Source organism: Macaca thibetana, chromosome X (genome assembly GCF_024542745.1).
Source record: "Macaca thibetana thibetana isolate TM-01 chromosome X, ASM2454274v1, whole genome shotgun sequence".
Classification (NCBI taxonomy): domain Eukaryota; kingdom Metazoa; phylum Chordata; class Mammalia; order Primates; family Cercopithecidae; genus Macaca; species Macaca thibetana.
This window is the reverse complement of record NC_065598.1, coordinates 16710170-16735634: the sequence shown is the minus strand read 5'-3', so window position 1 is coordinate 16735634 and position 25465 is coordinate 16710170. Positions and strand designations below refer to the sequence as shown.

The following is a 25465-nucleotide window of genomic DNA, read 5'->3' as shown; positions in this document are numbered from 1 at the left end:
ATCCTAGCTTATGGGCCAAATGATAGATGATTCTTCCAGAGTTAGTTTGTCCTTTGGGACTAGTAGATTGGAAATATCCTATGTGTAGCCCACCATCTGCATTCACAATATGGAATAAAACCCCTCACCCAATAGGAGAGGTGCCTCCCCAAATTATTCAAATTTTAAAAGTAAGAAACTATAACTAGGGTGCCAGATTACTTGGTTGAGATTTCAAGCCAACTATTCCTGATCCTTCCCGATCACCTCAACTCCAGCTAAGGACATCATGATGGGAATATTTTTGAACAAAAGAACACTGATTTTGAACAAAAGATAAAGCAAATAACCTGGCCACACATTAAGCCAAGTTTTCAATTTAGCAGATCTTTAAAATGCACTGTGAGTCAGCCATGATATCCCATGACTGCCAAGTGTTTACTGTGTGCAGGTATTTAAGAACCTGTCTCAGATCACCAGGAGGTAAAAATAACCAAATCTCAGACTTTGACTTAACTGGAAAGATTCCCAACTCCTTTTCCCATTACTTTCATTAAATGCATGAGACCAAATGCAAACCACAATATACTGACACCAAGACTTCATAAAACCCACACTTAGTTATCATACATTTATTTTTAACACAGCACCCCAGTTTCACATCATGTATATTTTCCAAAGTTAGAGATCTTTATGTTCTTCACAGACTTTTCAACAAGTGTGAAAAAGAGGCAGTAAGGTTAGCTTGAGTCTACAAGTCACAATCCAAATATAGGACACCTATGTTTAAGGTCAATATACATAATGTTCCCAAATGCTTAGCAAATGAATAAGACTCTGGCTGAGTAAAATATTAACACGACTTGTTAGCACATTATCATGAAAAGACAGAAGGCATCAAATATATACTTTGCTGTTACACTTTTTACTGTTCAATGTACCTGTAGTGAAAAAATATACATTTTTACTTTCAAGGTTAAAATAGACCATCAGCTCATTATCTCTCTTAGCCAACAGATATGAAGACTAAAATGGCTCTTCTGGCTTCTGGCTCACTTGAACATCTTATTTGTGCTAAAGACAAAAAGGATGGCAGTGCCAAAGAAAAGGGTATACCCGGTTCCCAAGATAGGTGCAGTTGAGGTTCTCGCACAAGGTGACTTAAAACAAAAATAACACAACTCAGTTGATCCAATCTCCACACAATGAGGTTGCTGCATCAACTGTTCCAGCCCCAGGGAAGAGTTCCCTGAAAGAGCTTTAGGACCTAGCCCTGTTGTTCAACAGAGTGCTTCAGGATGGAATTGGTACCTGAAGGTTCCTTTACTGTAGTTCCCAAATTCCAATTTAAGCCCTTTTAAAGTCTGGTGTCTTCTGGTCTTCAGAGTCATAAACCCACTTCTCTAATCTCCCACAGCCAATGACATTAGCTTACAGCAAGACCAGAGTATTCACAAAACATGAAAAAATAAGCATTCCCCAATTGTTGACAGCAGAGCAAGGCTTCTATAACTAGAACATGTCCTGTGTATTGAAACCCTGCAATGCCTCCTAGAAAAGGTTCCTTTATCATCATGTGTGTTAGCATGTATAGAAAATAACTATACAAGCCTAAAAGCAACTGTGTACTTCGGATGTCTTGCTCATACTAACAGACTGACTGCTTTAGGGTATGCATGTAACGCAGCCTCCAAAAGCCTCTTTTAGGGGAGGGCAACAGCTCTTTGAATCTGCTTGCATTGCTTTTAAAGTCTGGCCCTCCATGTCTGCTGCTCTTGGGAAATTCGCATAACCAGATGCATTTCTCCTTACAAACAAGCGAAGCAGGGTACCACAGAGTAATACCCACATTCAAATTGCCATCAATGACTGATCTATCCGTGTGGGTGGGATCTCCCTTAGCTTGTGCTGAAGGAGGAGCGAAATATGTGAGCTGAGGACTCCAAAAACACAAATCCCCACTTCTTACTAGGAAACTGAACCATACTGAGTCATGATACAAAAAAAAAGTAACAAAACACCCATAACTAAAATATAAATTCAACTGATCCTTTGAAATCAGAGTTTTAAAAGAATACACTAGAAACAGTAAAGCAGTTAGAAAGAAAAACCAAAATTACTAGTGTTCTCTTTAAATAGAGGGGGAAAACACCTCTTAACTACTACATTTTGTTCACATTCAGAATGTTCAAACCAGAACCTAATGATCCCTACTTGTCAATAATATGGGAAGATCTGGTTGCTATGATATGTGATATTCTTTTCTTTTTCTTTTTAAAACCACATTCCCTTGGTGATATCTAGTGAGAAGGTGTGATTCTAGTTTGTGTTGAACAAATGTTTTTAGCTCTAAGGTGTTATACTGTCATTGAGATCTTTCCAACTACTGCTTAAAAGAAGACATTGGCAAATGGCTGCCTTAACTGCAAAAAACACGTGAATTCCAATATTACCTTATTGATCTTCTGAGTACACATCTATTATTACCATGGCTGTGAGATCATTTAAGAAACAGACAAATGTCATTTAGAAACAGACTATAGAATCAAATCACAACTAAAGAGAATGCTTTATGATAGCTCAGACAGTGGTAAGAAATCAAAGGCAAATTCACATTTTTGATTACTCACCCTAAAATATGCTGAAATTGAATATTTGTGACCCAAGTAACTAAAAATACACTGAAGAAAGCTGTAACTTAACTACATATTGAGTTCATTTCAATCACAGTAGTCTATTTTAAAAACAAACTCCCATAAGGAATACAGGAATGGAATCCATTGAAAGCAACAGCTGTCAAAAACTCTGCCAAGAAACTCAGAGTAACTTATTGCATCATAAAAGGTGAGGTGTTCAGGAAAACAAATAGCTCAATCATATTCTTTTCTTTCAGATTTTGTCACTTCAATCCAAGAGAAATTTCTAGAACTAAACTCCCTAAAACATGTTTTCAAATTTAAAGACTAACCAAGTCAATGAAATTCAACATGATAAACAGAAAAAAAAAAAACCCTCCTAATCTATTTTTAGTATTGGTAGAGGGTAGAGAATCTAACTCAAAATCCATAAAATCAGGTTGGCATCCCAAATCTGCCACTAGTTACCTCTTTCTATGGATTTTTTGAGCCAGGTACTGTTGTTTCTTAGGACTTTGGTTTCACCACATGCAAACTGCAAGTGATGGGTACCAGTCCTGCCCAGCTCTGACATCCTATTCTCCAGTGACAGTAAAATGGGCACAGCTTCCAGCTAAGCTGCCTCCTCTCCCAATCATGCCCAAGCACTTATTTAATATTTGCAAAGCAGTTAGATCCTTCCAATTAAGGTAAATATCTGCCCAATTACAACATAAACATTCATTCCAGATATCTACCTTTTAGTTTTGCTTTGATGTCTGCTTCATAGGAAAGTGGCGAAAGCAATATGCCACATACGAGAGATGCCGAGGGACCCAATAAACCAGCTGTCAGCTACTACTGTGCTTTCATCTGTGGGACTGTAGGATCCCAATGGGGGAAGACCACTTAACAGCAAGGTAATTCAACCCCTATAGATGGGGGCAACATTGACCTTCTGTCTATAGAATTCTCCCCAATAGGCAGGTCTAATTTTGGAGTCGTTTTATAGAAGAGGTATAATGGTGATTTCAGTAACTCAGCCATCCTATAAATCACATTAAAGGCTCACAGAAATATTTATCAGGTGTTATAATCCTTAATTAAAGTACACATCCTAAGAAAACACACAGAGGATGAGCACTACTTAGGTAACAATAAAAGTAGTGTGTCATTACTTGTGTGTTATGCACATTTAACTGTTTTTTTAAAAAATCCACTTCTAAGCAACTAATAAACTGTGGTTACAATTAAGTCCACCCAAGAAGGTAGGCATACATATTATTAGTGTGTGCTTGCCTATCTTAAAATAATGATGACATTATGAAACTCGGAGGAATTTGATTGTCCAATGCAAGTTTTTTCCCTTAATGAAAACCAAGCCAACTAGACAAAACCCCAACAAACCTCCTAATTTGACTCACTCTGGCACTGATTTCATGGAGGGAAGGGCAAAAGCATGTCAATATTTTTAAAATGAATACTGCAGACTAACATTCCTTAGTTTATACGTCTGCCTAATAGAAATGAAGTGCTATCCCAACTGAGAGCATATGTACTGGAAGCTTATGAGATAAAGTACACATGCTAGTCTTTCCTGGATTGAATTTACCAAAAGCCAAACATGCTGTGAAATGTCTGCAATAAAAACAGTGCTGATAGCCGGGCGGGTGGCTCACACCTGTAATCCCAGCACTTTGAGAGGCCAAGACTGGCAGATCACTTGAGGTCAGGAGTTCGAGAACAGCCTGGCCAACATGGCAAAACCCCGTCTCTACTAAAAATACAAAAATTAGCCAGGCGTGGTGGTGGGCACCTGTAATCCCAGCTACTCAGGAGGCTGAGGCACAAGAATTGCTTGAACCCGGGAGGCGGAGGTTGCAGTGAGCCGAGATTGCACCACTCTGCTCCAGCCTGGGCGACAGAGCAAGTCTCCATCTCAAAAAAAAAATAAAATAAAATAAAATAATAAAAGAACACTGTTGATAAAATCTGTTGTAGCCCCTAGATCTCAGAACATGGAAAAAGCAGTTGCCTAAAAATTTACGCTGATCCATTCATAATCTTCGGAAGAGTTTAAACTTACTCCCCATCCTTCCCCCACAAAAACAAAAAAGGCAGCAAATGGGGAAGAAAAAAAGGGAATAGAGAAATAGTTCAAGTTTCCTGATTTTCAAAATCCATTCAAAATCCTTAAATATGCATGGAATAGATTCAACAATTTGTTTTTCTGTGGAAAAACATCATCTGTTTGAGCCTTTATCCTCTGCCATTAAGCTATTGATAAAGCTTGCCAATGGACTAAGGAAACATTAAATAAATGCCTACTTGTTCTAAAAGCTCTCAGCTCTATTGAAATCAAAGGCTGAATCCCACATATTGCACACCTATCCAAAACTGCTTCAAAAAGACCCCCCCCTCCCCGCTACCCTAAGAATGGGGAAATTAGTAAAATGCACAGGAGACAGCATTTCTTGCCATTAGTCTCTCAAAGTGGTGTTAATGCTGGCATGCCCTGTGAGGGTCAGTAGCCCTGTGCCCCTGTAGTCCCATTTTCAACCTGGGCTTTCAGGAGAAGCAGCAGCTACTTAAATTTCTGTAGGATACTTGCTTCTGCAATTTGAGCTTCCTGTTTTATGTCACCTACACTGGAGTTAACTGGGCTCCTCTGAATCTGATATAAACCAATCACTTCCCAAGAATACACTTTACAGAGAACAAAACAGTCACACATCCAGCATGAGGACCACTTTCTTTCATTATCTCTTCATACCCAATACATTTGCAATCCAGGTTAAAATAAAGAATAAAATAACTACTAGAGATTGTTGGTAACAACCATTTCCCCTTCTTCCCCAGTTTGGATACCTGGGTTCAAACAACAAAATGTTTATCAATCCTAACAGTCTCATCAGCCTTTCATATTTGATGGGTGGTTTCCAAACTCATGCATTTACAGATATATTATCCCATGCAGGATAAAAGTAGAGATCTGGTAACTATTTATTTAATTTGGTCAGGCAAGGCAGTCAAAGCAGACTTCTCTTGCCCAAAAATTTACATGAAAGGACTGAGTTGTCTGGGTTGACAGCCTAGCTTGGCCAAGTTAAATAGCTCATTGCCAAAACCTCCACTTTACAGAGGTGTAAAGACCCAGTAAGTCTTTGACATTCAATAGAAAACAATAGTCATGTATTATTTATAGCTAGATAGAATATCAAAATGGCACTAGAGAAGCAATTTTTTTGGCATATAGTGGTAGAGGGCACAGCGCCAGTCTAAATCTGATGCTTTTATTTTTGTTTTATTATGGTCACACCAATGATTATCTAGTTGGAATTCCCAATTACTCAGGAAACCAACCTACTGTATGTGATACACATACAAAAAGCATCCTGAAAGTACTTGGTTACAAGCATCCTGAAGGTACTTGGTTATAAGGTTTTATAGAAAACATAAATTCTTTAAATAAATAATGCTCTAAGTTATTTTTATTTGCTAGAAGACTGATTTTTGGTAAGGAGCAGCATCTAATACCTTGCAGAAGTACTTAAGAATAGGAGACAAATTCCACTGATAATTACCATTTCAAGTGTGATAATCAGTTGAAGTATTTTTTCCACCACAGTAAAACATACAAGTGAAGTGCAAGAGAAAAGGTCATATGGATTATATTTTGCTGCTCACAGCTTTTGACACGGTCAAACATCTATGAAAAGTAGTTGGGTTCAAAACATTCAAAAGAAAGATCTTGGCAGACAAGGTCACCCACTGTCACTTGAACCATGGGGGGGTCACAACACAGTGACTGGACGAAGTTGTTCCAATTGGTTTTCCAATGCAATTCGTTCTTGATGAACCTCCTGAGTTATACAAAACAGAAGAAAAACAAAAAAGCAAAGGGGTCATTTATTGAATTCATTCCTACTTCATCAGATATTAAAAGGAAACTTATAACTGGACCCACAAATACAAGTGCTGTATAACTCAAGAACAGGAAGACTGGGAGGTACCAGATTTAATGCTGGTGACCAGAAAAAAGGGGCTTCACAATTTGTAATCTCTCAACTCCTTTCTGAAGACGATGAAATGAAACTGACCTACTCCCCTCTACCACCCTGCCCTAGTTTTAGCTTGTTTTAACAAGATCAGTAGCTGGTAGAGAGTGTCATTAAAAATTAAAAGACTAGGAGAGAGCAGAAAGCAAAAACAGACTCCTAATACTGAGCAGTGAGCCAACAGGACTTAAATTTCTAGTTGCAATCTCTGGCTTGTAATTCAGCACCATACTCAGTCAGGTCTGAGGGCCAAAAAGGTATGCTAGTGGCCCCTCCACCAAAGTCTCATCCAGGTTTCTGCACAACGTATGGTGTAAGGTACGACATCTGGGTGAAAGGCAGAAAAGAGGCTGAGCAATCTGTTATTTTGGAATTCAAACTTTCGGGCCTAAAAGGGGTATTTTGGCAGGAAGAGAGGGGACACACAAAAGTATTCAAGTAGAATCGCCAAGGTGGGAAAGAATTCTGTATAAAGGCTGAATTGTGAGATTCAGAAGAATCAGCATACTAATAGTCAGTATACAACTTCACAAGTATTTATTCACATGCTCTCCTAGCCACCCAGTCAGAAGTCTTTTGGTTTCTATCTCCTACAGGTGAGGTAATGCTCTAGCTGTGATGGTATCAGCAAAGAATATGCCAGATCAGAGCAATAGGGCTTACATTCAAATGACTTGAGAAAGATAATAAAGTTAATGAACAAGATACTCCCAGAAGGAAATAAGATAACATAATAGAGAGTAACAGAGGGGGATCTGGGAGAAAGGAGAGAGAGTGGCCTGGGAAGCCTTCTCAGAGTTAGCACTACTTGAGCAAAGACTTGAATGAAATGAGGAGTGAGCCATATGAAGATATGGGGGGAAGAATATTTAGAGACAAAATGGCAACTGCAAAGGCCCTGAGGAACGAGTGAGTTTGGTGAATTTGATGAACAAAAAGCCTGTGTGACCAGAGTAGAGGGAACGAGGAAGACATTGGCAGGAAATGAAGTCAGAGATTTAACCAAGGAGTCAGATCATACAGGGCCTTGTGGGCAGAGGAAAGAGTATGGAAGTGTAGGCGGGGTGGTATTGAGGGTTTCTAATCAGGGCAGGAACACGACCCAACTTAAAATTCAAAATTTTCACTCTGGCTACTGTGTAGACAGTGGATTATAGCAGGGTGAGAGTGGAAGCAGGGGAGCAACTGGGAGGTTACTGCAGGGACTCAGGTGAGAAACGAAAATGGCTTCCATCAGGGTAGAAGCCATAAAGATGAGGAGAAGTGGATGAATTCTAGATAAATCTTGAATCTAGAACTGGTAGGACTTGCTGATGAAGTTGATGGAGGAGAGAAGGAAAATCTGAGGATGACTCCTGGGAATTTTGTATGAATAAAGTAGCTGGCTGGTAGTGATATTGAGAATGAGAAGATTAGATAAGAAATGAGTATTTCAAGGATAGGGTTGACAATTAATTATCTGAGATGTGTATTGGATATCTAAGGAGAAAACATTGAGTAAGAAGTTATATATGCAAGTCTAGAGCACAGAGGAAAAGGGAAGCAGGGCTTGAGACATAAATTAGGTCTTCAAAGCCATGAGACCATACAACATCATCCAGCAAAACAGTATAGATAGAGGTTTCAGGTAAAGATGGAAGACTGACCAGGGGTACCACACTCTCTCCCTCCTGGAGCACCACTAAAACAATACAGCAACTTTTCAAAGTCACGGACCCACAAGACAGGGAAAACAAAAGGGACAAGATGATAGCAATAAAATTCGAAAGCTGAGTGGCAAACTGGTGAATGATAAATGACTTAGGAAATCCAGGAAAACAAATGTGTGCATTCTGCCAGCTTCTGAGTATGTCTATTCCAAGCATGCATTCCAGAGCTAGGGAAATAACCACAGGGTGAGTTTGGGAGTCCACTGGGTCCACTGTGAGATGAACGTAAGCTAAAACTCCATTGATCACCTGATCTCCCTAAGCCCCAACTCTGATGGGCCACAGTGACACTTTGCATCTCCTGGAATTAGTGTCAGTTCAGAGCCAGTGTCTAGTAATTCCCCAAAAGTCTAATTATTTCCCTTCCTCTAATGCACAGTCACCCTGGTAAATGGCAGCAGGGTCCCTTTGGGAAAGGTTAGGAGAAAGATTTACAGTATAAATTTTTGGCTGCACAGTGGGGTCCTTCCATAAGGAGACATAGATGCCCCTTCATCATTCAAGAGGCTCTGGATCTATAAACTGGCTTAGCCTGGGAATTAATTGAGAGGCTATGACTATAGTTCTGTTTCAATGATTCTTCAGACTTCTGTTCACTAGACTTAGAACTTTTCCACTCATACAGATCAAGTAAAGAAAGCTGAGTCCCAAGCTAACATGAAGAAAAATAAGAACCAATTTGATTTTACATAGGAGAATTCCTGAAAGACTCAAATTGGCAACACCAGATACCTATGAAAGTGGGAGTACATAAGGGGAGATGGGGGCTGGCGAAAACAAGCGCTGGCTGAAAATCTGTTTCAGAAGCAATTAAATCCCCAGATCATTCCTGCCACCAGGGCAGAATGCTGAAGGTTTATTTCTTGAAAAGGTACAACAGAGAGCATCTGAATTAGCAAGAAACAAGCACAGTTGAGGACAAGATACTGGGTCAGAAATAGGGAGAGTGAATGAATATCCTGGAATGCTGAGACCTACAGCACTCTTGCTCCACTGAACCAACTCTTTCCCTACATGCAGGTGACCAAAACAGTCTCCACTCTGGAGACTTCAACCAGACCAAGAGGAAAGAGCTAATCATACTCCCTTTAGGGGTTCCCCAACTATAGAGCCGAGCCAAACTGCCAGACAGTGAAGCTCAAAGTTGACAAGCCTCACAACGTGCAAGGAACTTCCAATCAGTGTTTTCGTCTTCCTTTTAAATATGAGCAAAGAAAGGGTCATCAGATATCGAAGGAAAGCATCTAAGATAAAGTACATGCAACACAACACAACACACACAAACAAACTATTCAGGAAGAAGAAAGAAAAATGACCATAAAAAAAGATCACAACGAGTTCTGCACATGTATCCCAGAACTTAAAGTATAATTAAAAAAAAAAAAGATCACGACAATGAAACAAGAATAGGATATCATAAAAAATAAACAGAAAACAAAAAATCATTGGTTATTAAACAACAGAAGATTTAGAATATATAATTAAGTTTCCGGAAATAGACAAAAATAAAGAAGAAAAGGTAGGAAGAAAGAGAAAAAGAAAACAGAAGAGAAAATATGAGAAAATTAGAGAACTAAGCTAAGAAGTCCAATGTCTGAATATCAGTAAGGGAGAATGAGAAAAAATGGGGGTGAAGGCAGGGGGGAGGAAATAATCAACGACAACAAAAATAAAAATAAAAAACCCTCCAGAACTGGAGAATATCGGTTTCCAAATTAAAAGGGCCCACCAAATATAGAGAACAATGGATGAAACTGGCCTACCCCAAAGCAGAGGGAGAGAGGAGAAAAACCAAAACCAAACAAAATGATAAAACAAAACAAGTTCACATACAAAGTTTTATAAAACAGAATGAACTTTGACATTTAAAAAACATTTTTTTTAAATTATCATAGGGTAAAACAATTTTTTTCTTTTAGTGTACAGATTTGTGTAACCACCACCACAAAGAAGATATATTACAGTTCTACCAACCCCAAAAGTTCCCTGGGATTACTCATACAAACTCTCATCTCAGGCATAACCCCTGATAGCCACTGGTTTGTTTCACATCACTATAGTTTTACCTTTTCAAGAATGTCAAATAAAAGGAATCATACAGTACACAACCTCTTGATACTGGCTTGTCCCACTCTGCATAATGTCTGAGTTTCATCCAAGTTGTGTATCATTTCTTTTCTCTGTTGAGTACTATTCCATTGTATGAATGTATCCCAATTTATTCATTCATCTTTTGAAGAACATTTGTGTTGTTTCCAGGTTTGGGCTATCATGAATAAAACTGCTATGTACATTCATATATAGATTTTTGAGTGAACATAAATTTTCATTTCACTAAAGTAGAGAGACTGCTGGGTCACACGGTTAGTGTATGTATAACTTCATAGGAAACTGTGATTTTTCAGAGTGGTGGTACCATTCTGGATTCCCACCACCAATAAATGAGAGTTCTAATTGCCAGTACTTGGTGATGCCACATTTTTTTGTTTTAGCAATTCTAGTATGTGTATAGTGGTATGTAATTGTGGTTTAAATTTGCATTTCCCGAATGGCTAATGATGTTGAATATCTTCTTGTGTACTTATTTGCCATCTTTATATATTATTTAGTGAAGTGTCTGTTCAAATCCTTTGCCCATTTTTAAATTGACATGTTTTGGAGAGTTCTTATTATTGAATTTTAAGAGCTCTTTATATAATTGAGACATAAGTCTTTTATCAAATATGTGGTTTGCAAATACTTTCTCCCACTCAGCAGCTTGTCTCTTAATTTTCTTAACTATGCTTGGCAAAATAAAAGGTTTTAATTTTGATGAAGTCCAATTTTTTTAGTTTTTCTGTTATAGATCGTGCTTTTGGTGTTATTTCTAAACTCAGATCATGAAGATTTTTCTGTTTTCTTCTGAAAATTCTATAGCTTTATGTTTTACATTTACATCTATGACTCATTTCAAGTTAATCTCTGTATAGATGTGAAGCTTAGATCAAGGCTCTTTTTTTAAATGCAAATGACAAATTGTTATAAAACAATTCGTTGAAAACTGTTCTTTCTCACTGAATTGATTTTGCACCTTTGTCAAAGATCAAATGGCTGTTTTCATGTGGTCTATTTCAGGACTCTGTATCCTATTCCATTGATCTACGCATCAGCATATTGATTACTGGAGCTTGATAGTAAAGTTATTCCTCCAACTTTGTTCTTCCTTTTCAAATTTGTTTAAGCAATTCCAGCTCCTTGGCCCTTACATATAAGTTTTGGGATTAGCTTGTCTAATCACAAAAAATACTGCTGGGATTTTTATTGGTTTTATAATAAATCTATAGACTACTTTGGAGAAAAATACCATTTGAAAAGATATTTCATAAAGTAAGATATGAAAGGTAAATAATCACAAAGAAAAGCGGTCAACATAATTAGTCAGCAAGGAGATGATAAAAACTATATCACTACAGGGCTGCCTAAAATTAATAATCATAACACCAAATGTTGGCAAAGATGTGGAACAACTGGAACTCTCATACATTAGTGGTAGGAGTACAAATTGCTACAACCACTTTGGAAAACAATCTAGCAGTTTCTCAGAAACTAACATTCCAATCCTAGGTATTTATCCAAGAGAAATGAAAACATATGTCCATACAGAGACTTATTCAAAAATGCAGTTTTATTCCAAATTGCCAAAAACTGGAAACAGCTCAGGTGTCTGTCAAAAGAACTGATAACCAAACTGTAACATATTCAACCAATGGAATACTACTCATCAATAAAAATGGATGAATTACTGATACACACAACAATATAAATGAATCTCAAAAACATAATACTAAGTGAAAGAAGCTTTATATGAAAGTATAAGTTGTAAGACATCGCTTATATAAAGTTATAGAGCAGGCAAAACTATGGTATAAAAATTAGAATACTGATTGCCTCTGTGTGGGTAGGGCAGGAATTGACTAGGAAAGAGCATGAGGGAGCTTCCTGGGGTGATGCTAATACTCTCTATCTTTATGGGTGTTTGGATTCAGAAAGTACATGTACTTGTTACAAACTCAGCAAATGTACACTTAGGATTTTTGCGTGCACTGAGCGTGGTGGCTCACACCTGTGATCCCAGCACTTTGGGAGGCCAAGGCAGGCAGATCACGAGGTCAGGAGATCGAGACCATCCTGGCTAACATGGTGAAACTCCGTCTCTACTAAAAATACAAAAAATTGGCCGGGCGTGGTGGCAGGCGCCTGTAGTCCCAGCTACTCGGGAGGCTGAGGCAGGAGAATGGTGTGAACCCGGGAGACGGAGCTTGCAGTGAGCTGAGATCACGCCACTGCACTCCAGCCTGGGTGACAGAGTGAGACTCCATCTCAAAAATAATAACAACAATAACAATAATAATAATAATAATATTTGTGCATGCACTTTGTGTAAACATTTTACATCATAAGAAAAAACTGTAAAAATATATTGAACTCCAGCTAATTATACGCATGCTAAAATATTTAGGGAAAGTATACAGATATTTGCAATTTACTTGAAAATATGTCAAAAATAAGATGAACTGATGGACACAAGGATAAATGGGTAGATATGTGATTAAAAACAACTATAGCAAAATGTTATTGTAGAACTGAAGTGATGTCTATACAAGCAGTCACTTATTATTCTTTCAACTTTCCTGTGTGTTTGAAAAGTTTCATACTAAAGTATTGGGGCAAATGGGGTTGGGGTATAAAAGTGAGGTCAGGGAAGGAAGACCAGCAGAAAATGAAAACGGGAAGCACCAGTGAAGCATAAGGAAAACCAGGAGAGTATGGTATATCAAAAACCAGTTATAAAAGCAATTTCAGAGGAGGAAATGATCAATTGTGTAGAATTCTTCTGAAAAAATTAATAATATTAAAACAGCCCCATTGGATTTAGCCCCAAGACGGGTGTGAGTGGAGGAGGACAAAGCCAACTGAAATGGAAGGAGGAGAAAAATCACTGGTTCGAAAGTAAAGACAATGAATAAAAACCACTCCTAAGAAACTTTGCTGTAAAGGGAACCAAAGAAATGGGGCAGTAATTGGCCAAGTGTAATGGACAATACTGGAGCACATTTACGTGTGGATGGCGAATGATCCAGTAGAGAACTGGGGGATATAGTGGGTAGAATCATGTCCCCTCAAAATATATGTTCAAGTCCTAACCCCAGTACCTGTAAATGTGACCTTATATGCAAATAGGTTCTTTGCAGATGTAATCAAATTAAGATGAGGTCATGCTAGATTAGGGTGGGTCCTAATCCAATGATTGGTGTCCTTAGAAGAAGATACAATAAGAAGAGAAATTTGGACACAGACACAGAGATACAGGAAGAAGGCCATGTGACAACAGAGGCAGAGATTGGAGTGATGCAGCTATAAGCCAAGGAAGGCCCAGGACTGCCAGCAACACCAGAAGCTGGGAAGAGGTAAGGAAGGATTATCTTCTAGAGCCTTTGAAGAGAGCGTGGCTCTGCCAATATCTTAATTTCAGAGTTCTAGCCTCCAGAGCTGTGAGAAAATCATTTTTGGTTATCTTAAGCCACCATATTTGTAGTATTTTGTTATAGCAGCCCTGAGAAACTAATACAGGGGAGAGTAATGATGAAGAGAAACAGGGGTGATGTCCTTGAGAAGGTGAAATAGAACCATTTGCAAGGTACCAGAGGAGGAGCCGGCCTTTGATAGTACCAGGGCCACTTCCTTCTACTGAAATAAGAATTTACGTCCTCTCTTTCAGAGAGGACATAAATAATTAAGGGCTTACCCAGAAGCTTTGGATAACAGAGAATGCTTCAAACAGCCTTTGTAATAGATTGTCTTTCCTTTTAACTCACACACAATATGAAACCTACATACTAAAGTCACTAGTCTTCCTCTGGCTATGCAAGAACCAACCCATGAAACTTAAATATAGTAATTCTCCACCTTCCAAAAAGGGTTTGAGAACAAAGAGGCAAGTCTTATCAACAGGGATGGAACTAAATGGTCAGCCAATGGTCACATCAGATCACTGTACATGATAGGTATGGAGACATCACTATGCACCCTACCCTATAAATATGTACAATTATTATATGTCTATTAAATTAAAAAAAAAACTTTTTAAAAGCCAAGGAAAAGCCTGGTCATCCAAATCTGGGACTCATTCCTTACCTTGAGCTGCTGCTGGAGCTCACTGTTCAGCCGAGCCAGCACTGCGTTTGCCTCTTTATTTTTGCGGATAGCAGTTTGAATGGCCTTCTTCTGTTTGGAAGACTGCCTACAGAAAAGCACAAACACTTCAGTGAAAAAGGACTTAGAGGTCTGAACCCTTGAGGGTCAGAACTCTGGTTCATGAGAGGTGTTAAATTAACAAGTGGTTAACAACACAGGGCTCCAAAAATAAAATCTCATACTCACAGGCGGTCAGGCAGATAGACACCAAATGAAACAAATTTGTTGGGATGAATTATTTACACCTGAAGTAATTCCCATTTTATAACTTGAATAAAAGTTGTGAAGTGGGCCTTTTCAAACATTTGTGTTCCATTTATTCCAAGACATTTTAATAAGTATTTCTTCCTGACAAACCATATTAACTGGAATGCCCTTTTTGTGTAAGAATTAATAGCACTTAAAAGACCTGCAGGTGTCCCCTGTGGACAAGTCTGAAGGAAAATAATAGAAGAACATTCTTTTTCCCAAAAATTCTACATTAACTTAGCCAGACTACCTACCTCTACCTTATTTATTATTAGGCATGAATGCCTAACTATATGTGTGTGTGTGTGCATAAATGTGCACTCGTGTATGTGCATAGACCAGCATATATCTGTGGCACTTGAGAAAAATACAGAACGTTTTAATACCAGTATCTCCCAATTAACAGCAAATTCACAGAACAGGCATAACCAGAGTGACCATGCATCCTACTGTGCCCATTACAATCTCCATTTGAACTGTCTGTCCAGCATAAGTACATTAACACTCTCTTTACTTTTCAAAACCGTCCATGGTTGGGATGATAAATCAGTGTGGTTACCACAGGGATAATCTACAACCTTTCATCCCACAGCAAGAAACACCGAATTCTTAGAGCAAAAGAGCAACTGATGTTCTCCTAGAAAAACAGCCATATGTGCCATCACTGGGAGATGGGTTCTAGACAAGGGCAACTGAACTAGAATGGACTGTGACCACTTTACAGATCTGACTGATATTGACAATTGGCTGAGTGCAGTGGCTCAGGCCTGTAATCCCAGCACTTTGAGAGGTCGAAGCAGGATGGTCCCTTGAAGCCAGGAGTTTGGGACCAGACTGGGCAACATAGTAAGACTCCATCACTACAAAAAATAAAATGAAATTGGCTGGATATGGTGGCTCATGCCTGTAGTTCCAGCTACTCAGGAGGCTGAGGGGGAAAGGATCACTTGAGCCCAGGAATTCAAGGCTTCAATGAGCCATGATCATGTTACTGCACCCCAGCCTGGGTGACAGAGTGAGACTTTGTCTCTAAAAAATAAAAATAAATAGAAATTGAAAAGACAGCCCACAGAATGAGAGAAAATATTTACAAAGATGGCTCAATTTTCTCATATATCTGACAAGGGAGTTGTATCCACAATATATAAAGAACTCATAACTCAAAAATAAAAAGATTAATAATCCAAGTAAAAGTGGGCAAAGGGTGTGAATAGACATTTCTATGTCTATTCACAAAGAAGATAAACAAATGGCCAATAGGCACATGAAAAGATGATCAATGTCATTAGCCACAAAAGAAATGCAAATCAAAACCATGAGATAACACTTCACACTCACTAGGATGGCTGTAATAAAAAAAAAAAAAAAAGGTAAGTGTTGACAAAATGGAGAAATTGGAACCCGCATACATTGCCAACAGGAACATAAAATGGTGCAGCCACTATGAAAAAGTGTGGTAGTTCTTCGAAATATTAAAGATAGAGTTACCACATGACCTAGCAATTCCACTTCCAGGTACACACCCAAGAGAAATGAAAACGTAAGTCCACACAAAAACATGTACACAAATAGTATAGTGGCATTACTCTTAAGAGCCAAAAAGCAGAAATAACCAAAATGTCCATCAACTGATGAATGGATGAATAAAATGTGGTCTATCAATACAATGGAATATTATTCAGCCATAAAAAAATAAGTCCAGATTTATGCTACAACTTAGATGAACCTTGAAAACATTATGCTAAGTGAAAGAAGCCAGTCACAAAAGACCACCTTTCATTATTCCATTTATGTGAAATGACAAGAATATGCAAAGCCATGGAGACAGAAAGGAGATTCGTAGTTGCCAGGGGCTGAGGGGGAAGGAGAGAATGGGGAGTGATTGCTAATGGGCATTGATATTATTTTAGGCATGACAAAAGTTAGATTGTGGTGATGGTTGCATGACTTTGTGAATAAACTAAGAACAATTGAATTGTACATTTAAAAACATGAACTGTATGCTATGTGAATTATATTGCAATAAAGCTGTTATAAAAAAGAGAAAAAGAAAAGATCTCTGTATGAACTCCACCAGATGCCCTGACAACTACTCTGGAGAATGTTAAGCCACTGATGACTAAAATTAACATGAAGCTGAAATTGAAGTGGAGTGCTGGGGTAGAACGTGGAACAAAATTGAGCCGGGCGCGGTGGCTCAAGCCTGTAATCCCAGCACTTTGGGAGGCCGAGATGGGCGGATCACGAGGTCAGGAAATCGAGAAAAAAAAAAAAAAAAAAAAAAAAAAAGAACATGGAAGAAAATTGAGCCATCTCTGTTCCTGATAGGGATTCACCTTCCAGGCTTAACAGGGGCTGGAAGATGGTCAAAGCTCTCGGTGAATGTGATGAACAAAATATACTTCCTCTATGGACTTATACCACCAGGGGCCTGTCCATTTGAAAAAAAGAAAATCACCTGAAGGAGAGGGCTGCAGAGATTCAGAACGGGACTTTGGCTTCAAAGACAAGTTGCTAATCTCCCACAGAACCTGCAGAACTGTTCTACAACAGTGTAAGCAGAAGAAAATCTGCAGCAGCATCTGAGACCTGCAAGACCCCAAAAGCAGGGTCATGATGGGTCTTGAGCATTATGTTAGTGACCAGTCAGGCTCACTTGCAGTCAAGTGACAGGAGCAGGTTTCTGTCCTCAACACCTACCTCAATTTCACTACAAAGAAATTGAAGCAAGTGATGGCTCTTCTCAAAGCCAAAGTTTTACAGAGAAGAATAGTTTGTCCAGAGCATCATTGTCTCAGTCCCTGGCCATGTCCACAGATGTCTCCACCCTCCCTCCAACACCTGTTCCAGCTGGTTGGATAAATATAATGGAAGTTCTGTATGTATCCATTCTGTGCTGAGGCGACCAACAACAGAAACCATCACATACCACACCTACTGAAAGTGTGTCTGTGGGTGAAGGAGCTAGCCATTTGCCCTGAGGGAAAAGGAGATAACATGGGCAGAGAGGCAAAACTGCCATTTACAATACTGTCGTCTTGCCAGGAAAATCTGGGCCCTCACAAGGAAGAGGGGTAGGAAACAACAGAAGGTGAGAGGAAGGGAAAGAAATCAAACCAAACCAAACACCACAGCCTAGGACTCGTCCGCCCCTTTAGGTCAGGTTAAGTCCTATAGCTTATAAAGCCTTCTGTGTGACTGGGAGGCTTGAATCCCATCACAGAGACGAGCAAGATAAAACCTACAAGCATGAAAAAAAAAAAAAAAAAAAAACCTTAAAACCATGAAATCCTTCTGTTGGTGTGCATGTAAATGTCAACACATTTACATATCTGTGTACATCTCAGAGTGAGATTCCTACCTTGCTCTTGTTTATGTGGTCTACTTACTTTTGGACTGTTGGGTGCGGTTTCATGGTTGCTGCAGAAGCTGGCCCACTTGCAGCGGTTGAAGGCTCTTGGTTTTCTGTAGCTTGATTTTCTGGTCTGAATTTCCTACGAATGGGCTTTGATGGTGGCTGAGAATACGGTACATCCTGTGGATTTAAAACAAAATACAAATTAAAAGTTAAACATTTAAATATTCCCTCCACTCTTCCTGCCAGTGTCCCACATTCCTTTAGCCTCAACCCCAAGATCAGGAGGGTACTCTATTTACTGACCCATGGCTCAGCAAGAACTGGGGGGACACAGGCAGCAGAGTCCAGTGGTCTTCCCTTTTTTCTTTTTATTTTTAAATGTTTCAAGAAGTCTATTACTTCTTGTCACCTGAAACTCACACAGACCCTGTGTGCATCTCACACCATGGGGCCTTATCTAACTGAAGACAAGATAGGCTCCTGCCTCACTCTGAAGCCTTTTAAAACCTAAGCTTTGGAAGTTTTTAAAGGTCTTAATCATATGCTCATCATTCTCCTATCCCCAATTCCTACATAAAGTCAAGAAAAAGAGCCACAGTGTATTATGGAAGGACACAGTTGGCCTGCTTCCTTGGAGGACTCTACCTCACCTGTGCTCCTGAGTCCAAGGCCCACTCTCTCTGATGGGAGAAGAGCCATGGAGGACAAGAAGAGGGTGAGGAGATGAATGGAGAGCATGATGAGTGAGGGGTACTTACTGAGCAAATGACAGGTGACCCAATGGCATGGCTGGGCAGATGCCAGGTGAAAATGCCACAATGCAAGAGGAAACCATGGTACAAAGACCAAGAAGGAGAGACTACCCCACTCCAAGAGGCACTCAAAGAGGCTTAGCAGGTGGATGGAGTTTTGCTAAAGACATCTGTCCCCCTCCACAGCCCTTTTTGATCTTGCCATAAAGAAGGCCACCATGTTTAGCTGCAGGGCTAAGGAGGTTGAGTATGTACTGTCATGTACAAAATGACATCAAGGGTCAAGCCCAGGAATCTTCAGGACCCCAATCTTCACAAAGAACCCACAGTCTAGGAAATCTGGATCACTGACATTCATTTCAGGACACAGAAACCTTAAAACAATAGATCAGCTAATAGAGATAAGAAGCCCATGGGTGGGACTCGCAATGCCATCTGACAGCATCCTCAGGCTGACCTTACCTTCTTTGCTGGACTACTTTCTACAGCCTGGGATGGGGCTCTGCTCAGCTGTGGGAGTAACTCGGCCTCTGACACTTGTTCAGACTGTAGAAAGAGATCAGAGAGAGGACAAAAATGCAAAAACACAATCACCTAAATATATAATAAAGAGCACTTAGGAAGATAGTCACCAAGGGAAAACTGATTTAGGCCAAGTTGCAGCCAAGAATGCTTACGTCTGCTGATCCTTGGGTAAAACCTCCCATAGATGCTGCTATTAACTAACCCTCCTTCCCAGATTGTTCAACCTTAGGAAAAGGAATCGTGGGAATTTCTTCTGTAATTGAACGTATGTATTGCTAAAAACCTAATGCTTCACAACAACAAACTCTAAAAATAACAAGGCTTATCAGAAAAACAGGGTTGAAAAAAAGATTTTAACTTGAGCACCAACAAAAACAATCATCATCATTAAAAACTCTGATTTTTTTAAATGTTAAATTTCTAATAAAGAAATACTCTATGAGCAGTGTGAAGAAGAAGTAAGAACTATCCCCCAGGCCAACCAAAGCCCACGTGCTGCTGCATCCCCAGATCCAGCACCTACATTCCACTGCAGTGGCCGCCACCATGCCCAAGACAAAGGCTGAAGGGGACGCTAACGGAAATAAAACCAAAGTGAGGACAAACCACAGAGAAGATCTGCAAGGTTGTCTGCCAAACCTGCTCCTCCAAAGCCCAAGCCTAAAGAGGCCCCTGCAGAAGGTAAAGGGGAAAAAGGGAAAAGCCCATGCTGGCAAGGAGGGGAATAACTCTGCAGAAAATGCAGAGGCCAAAACAGAGCAGGCACAGAAAGCTGAAGGCGCTGGGGATACCAAGGGAAGTGTGCGCATTTTTGATAACTGTGTATTTCTGGTGACTGTGCAGTTTGAAGTATTATTTTTTATTAAGTTTTATAAAAATGCAGAAATTTTTTTTTAAGCCATGTTGTTAGCACGCCGAACACATCATTGTTGTTTTATGGAGAAGGGGCATACGTCACCAATAGAATGTCTCTGAGGCCAGGCGTGGTGGCTCACGCCTGTAATCCCAGCACTTTGGGAGGCCAAGGCTGGTGGATCACCTGAGGAGTTTCAGACCAGCCTGGCCAACATGGCGAAACCCCATCTCTAATAAAAATACAAAAATTAGCCGGGCGTGATGGTGGGTTCCTGTAATCCCAGCTACTCAGGAGTCTGAGACAGGAGAATCACTTGAACCCGGGAGGCAGAGGTTGCAGTGAGCTGAGATGGTGCCACTGCACTCCAGCCTGGGCGACAAGAGCAAGACTTCATCTCAGGAAAGAAAAAAAAATGTCTCTGAAGCTGGACTGATGTGGAGAAAACACCTTTCCCTTCTAGTTTTGAAAGACAGCTTCTTGGCTCCCAGAAAGAAGGACCGTCTGACGTTGACACACACAGTCACCCTGGCACAAAGGCCTTGTGGTGTGGAGAAACAAATTCCTTTTTATGTCCCCCTCTCCCTCTCTGCCTTCAGTATACACTTAACTCCCTCAAACCCAGATACCTGTGGGGGTCTGGCCCCCAATAACTGGTTACCAGTCAGGCTGGCAATCTGGACTTTCCAGAGAGAACCCTTGAAAGACCTGTGCTCTGTTTCTAGATTGTGGATCTTCAGATAAATTCTGCCATTTTCATTTCATTTCCTGAAAGTCAGGGTCAGCTCATGAAAAGTTGTTAAACAGCACGTTGAATGTGAAATGTCAACCCTCACTCTGAACTTTCCCTCTTCGGGGCACCAAATGAAGACTTCACTGGGTTTTACCACGGCTTTCTGATTTTGGAAGTCCATTGAAGGAGGGAGTCTTAAAGTTGTATACTGTTAATGATTGTCGCTCATGTCCTGCCTGAAATACCATGATTGTTCACAAAAAGTATCTTTAATAAAGCTGGACACAGTTTGGGGGAAAAAAAAAAAAACACTCTAGTAATTATGGCCCTTTACCTCAAAAAAGGAAGGGGGACTATGGTCGAAGGAGTTATCACAAGGGTCGAGGGTGCTGAGTGGGATGGAATCAGTGACTAAACTCACCAAGATTGGCAAGGAATGTCCCCAAAGCACTTCAAGACAGAGTGGGTGCGAATCAGTCAAGTGGAAGAACACAGGGTGACTGGGCCTCATGAGCAGCTCTCTATGTCCCCCATTTCCCCCAGTCTTCTGCCTTCAGCTATGTTAGTCTGCTTTCAGCCACTAGTAGCCAGTGATGCCAAAACATTCATGTGCTAAGAACAAACCCTACATATGAACCAATGTGACTTCTACATCATACTGACACCAGTCATCTATTGACCCACAGATAATACTCATTACAGAAACACACATTGTAGCACAACAAACTGACTTCATCCCTAACCTGGCCTTCTCTAACCTCCTTCAGAGCATGGCTTCTTCCTCTGACTCCACTGAAATGGCTAGTTCCCAAGGGCGCTAACATACTCCCATTTAACACGTTATGGCTGCCTCTTCTCATCTTCTCCTCATTGATCTTCTGCCCAGTATAGCGCCTTTGACTATCTTTTTAAAACTCCTGCCCCTCGCATCTGAGAAGCTGCAATCTCCTAACTGTAGTCATTCGCTCTTTTTCCTGTTTTGACTCCTTTTATCCCTCAAATGTAGGATTTCTTAAGGTTCTGTCTTTAGTTCCCCCACCCATTTTTCCCTCCCTGTTCATTCTCTCCCAGGGTAATCCCATCTGTTCCTACATTTTATCCCAAGCAATTCCCCATCTCCTCTAAATCCACTATGCAAGCACTCAACATTCCTGATTTCTAGCTCCAACCAGTTCTTATAGCTTTCTCCCTTCCATTAAAGATAACTATACTGTTGTTGTTGTTGTTGTTGTTGTTGTTGTTGTTACCAACAGGTACTATGATGCACACAACACTTACTATGTGTCATACATTGATTAAAGGGCTTTGCATGTATCATTGCAATTCATCGTCACAGCTCTAGGAAGTAGTTATTATCCCCATCTTATGGGTGAAGAAACTGAAGATCAAGAAGTTAAGGAACTCACCCAAAATCACACAAATAGCAGAGTGTGAACACAGGCCTTGATTTCCAAAGCTGAGCTTATAACCACTATGCTATACAATCTCAGGTACTCTCAGGCCTGAGTGTTACTCATTCAAGACATATTTATTAAGCAGTCACTACAGGCAGGCTCTGTGCTAGCACTGGCACTCAAGGATGAACAAGATACAGATTCTGCTTAAGAGAAGCTTAAAATCTAGTGGGAGCAACAGGGAAGTGATAAAGCCAACTTGCTTCAGTGGACTGTGGAGGGCAAGTATGGGGACTACAGAAGTACCCAGTCCCATGGGTCAGCAAAGACTGAGGAGCAGGTGATGTCTCAGCTGAGGCCTGGGCTAAAAGAGCAATGTGTGGGAATGGTGAGAAAGACCCAAAAGTAAGCTCACAAAGGGCCTCTCATGCTCCAACATCCGTAATTTCAGCTGGAGCTACCACAAGAACACTAAGGTCAATCCCCAAGATGGGAAACACAGGAGAAACAGAAGTGAGGGCGAACTCATCTTTAGGCAGACTGAGTTAGAAGTACCTGGGAAACAACCAAGCAAAGCTGTCCAGGAGCCATTCACTGTCAGGAGTCTAGGGAACACAAGCCCTCACCCTGCTTTCCCTGGAGGTTCATACAAATGGAGGCATACTCCAAGCTCTATGAGCCAAAAGTCAGTTTTATTAACAGCTGAGTGAGGGCCCAGTAACCACCTGAATGCAGGGCCTCCTATGAACCACGCTGAAGAATGAAACTTGAACCTGAGGCCCCTTCTTGCCTTTTATCTGGAAATCTATTGCTTGGAAGATAACATATGTTCTGGCCCAAGTCTACGCATGCAGCCTCCTGCAGGGACCACAGGTATGCAGCAATATCTTGCAGCAGGCAGGCAGAGAGACGATAATAGTTTCAGGCTCTCTGCCTTTCAGTTAGTTGGTTCTCCTCCATCATCAGGTGGACAGAGAAGTGTTTGCTCTACCACTCCATTCCCTGGTGAGATGAGCAAAGTCTCCTCATGGAAATATTGAAGGAGATGATAAATGGACGCTTTTTCAACATAAATGAGGATTCCAAAGCACAGCACAGTGTCTTTGTTATTGCCTCCTTTTCTCTTAAACATCTCTAAAAACACAAACAATGGGGTGGGGGATGAGGAAGCAGCTGTGAGATGTGTCTTAAAATGTTTTTCATTTGCAAATTTACCTTCCTGAACTTGTATGCAAGGGCCTGGGTTTTCCAGCTCTATGTCTGGTAACAGACCACTGCATGGTGTTACGTCAGGCTAAATCTGACCATCAATCCCCTAAATTGATCCATCTATCAAGCATTCGGAGGAGCAAATCTCGGGAGGGACCTGGAACACAGGCATCAGGAAGGTTCCAGAATAAGGCACAGCCTTGACAGAGTCAGACATTATCCCAGGAAAAGAGATGGGCAAAGATAACCAGCTTTGTGATAAGAAAAACTAAAGATGAGATTTAGGCATGCAAAAGACCTTCTTCACAATAAGCCTTCCTTCATAAAAATAGTTTGAGGCTTATGTTAAGCTTGGGATGTGGAAAGCAGAATAAGGTGGGGAGATTTCTTTGCTATTTCTTGAGACTTTTCTAAGTTACCAACTTTGGAAGAATGATAATCCAAGAAAACAGGGGGCCTCAGTGGTTCCCTTCCTCCTCTGTGTATTTGGGGTCGGGGTAACAACTCTGCCAACACGATAATATGGCTTTGTCCAAAAGTTTTGGTTTTCTGAACTGAAATCCAGTGACTGATTCTTGTGGGAAAAAACCAGATATATGGATTACAATTAATATTACAAATGGCAGTTCTGCCCTCATGGTTCCATGTGTAACAACATGTACCCAGTCAGGATGTGACAAACCAGGAAAATGTACTTTTAGCAAACAGCTCACTGAAATGTGAGCTAAAGTTCTTTTTAAAAATATATATCTAATATTGTAATATTAATACTTCCTTATTTACAAATGGTAAATATACTTTCATTCTAATTTTGCAATGAAACTCCTGGACTTAAAGACAGTGCTGCCACTCACGATGTGGCAAACTGTCCTGGGTCTTTGACCATTCCCATGGTTGATGGGACAATATGATTCCTGCTGAGCTGGCTTCCCAGAAATGGACACAGGTCCAGAGAGGCTAAGCATTTCTATGCATTCATTTATTCAATTACATAGATATTTCTTTTGTACCTCTGGTATGTCAGGGACCATGGTAGGTGCTTGGGACATGGGTAGGGGGAGGCCCACTGTAGTAGGTGCTGTGTTGGCCCCACCTGGGTCACCTTTCCCTGGCTGGCACACCATCCCCCAGTTGCTCTGAGTGTTAGCTACTGAGGACTCACAGCTGCCCTCCTCTATAGAGACTTATTCTCAACCAATGGGAGTCTACCTCCCACCCCAACCTCCAGCAGCCTATAATGACTGACTTAGAGAAGGATATAAAAGGCCAGTCCCCTGTCTCAAACAGGGTTAACTCTATTATGCAACTATGTACCAGAATCCTGCCCATGTGGATCAGGTCAAGATCAGATTTTATCTGAGACTACATCATTGCTTGGCTCCTTCCCCTTCCCTACTTTTCTTTCCTCTCCTCCTCCTAGGTTTTTTCCTAAAAAGCACTCCTTCAACAAATCACTTTTCAAGAATCCTCATCTCAGGTTCTGCTTCTAGGGAAGCTGACCTGAGATACCATGCAACGTACTCCCAGGAGAGGGGACTGAAAGCACTCTAGTATGCTCCTCCTTGTTGTCTCTGTTTCTATCTCTATCTCTCACTCTCATCGCTTGTTCTGGAGACAGTCAGCCGCCACACTGTGAGGACACCCAAGCAGTCCTAGCAAGGGGTCCACAGAGCAAAGAAGTGAGGCCTCCTGCCAACAGCCTTATGAGTGAGCCATCTTAGAGGTGGATCATCAGCTCCAGTAAAGTCTTCAGATGACTGCAGCCCTGGAAGACATCTTGACAGAAGCCTCATGAGA

At 40.5% G+C, this 25465-nt stretch overlaps 1 protein-coding gene across 12 annotated transcripts in view; it reads right to left on the bottom strand.

The window, feature by feature from the left end:
* Positions 1-596: 596 nt before the first annotated feature.
* REPS2 (RALBP1 associated Eps domain containing 2) overlaps positions 597-25465 on the bottom strand; it is a 200542-nt gene continuing 175673 nt past the window's right edge. For all 12 annotated transcript variants that reach the window (XM_050777643.1, XM_050777646.1, XM_050777637.1 and 9 more), the window contains 4 exons: positions 19417-19500; positions 18234-18379; positions 14536-14641; positions 597-6457 (listed from right to left, as the gene is read on the bottom strand). In XM_050777643.1, coding sequence (XP_050633600.1) covers positions 6389-6457; positions 14536-14641; positions 18234-18379; positions 19417-19500 — 405 coding nt within the window. In that variant the 3' untranslated portion in view covers positions 597-6388. The remainder of the gene's footprint in view (positions 6458-14535; positions 14642-18233; positions 18380-19416; positions 19501-25465) is intronic.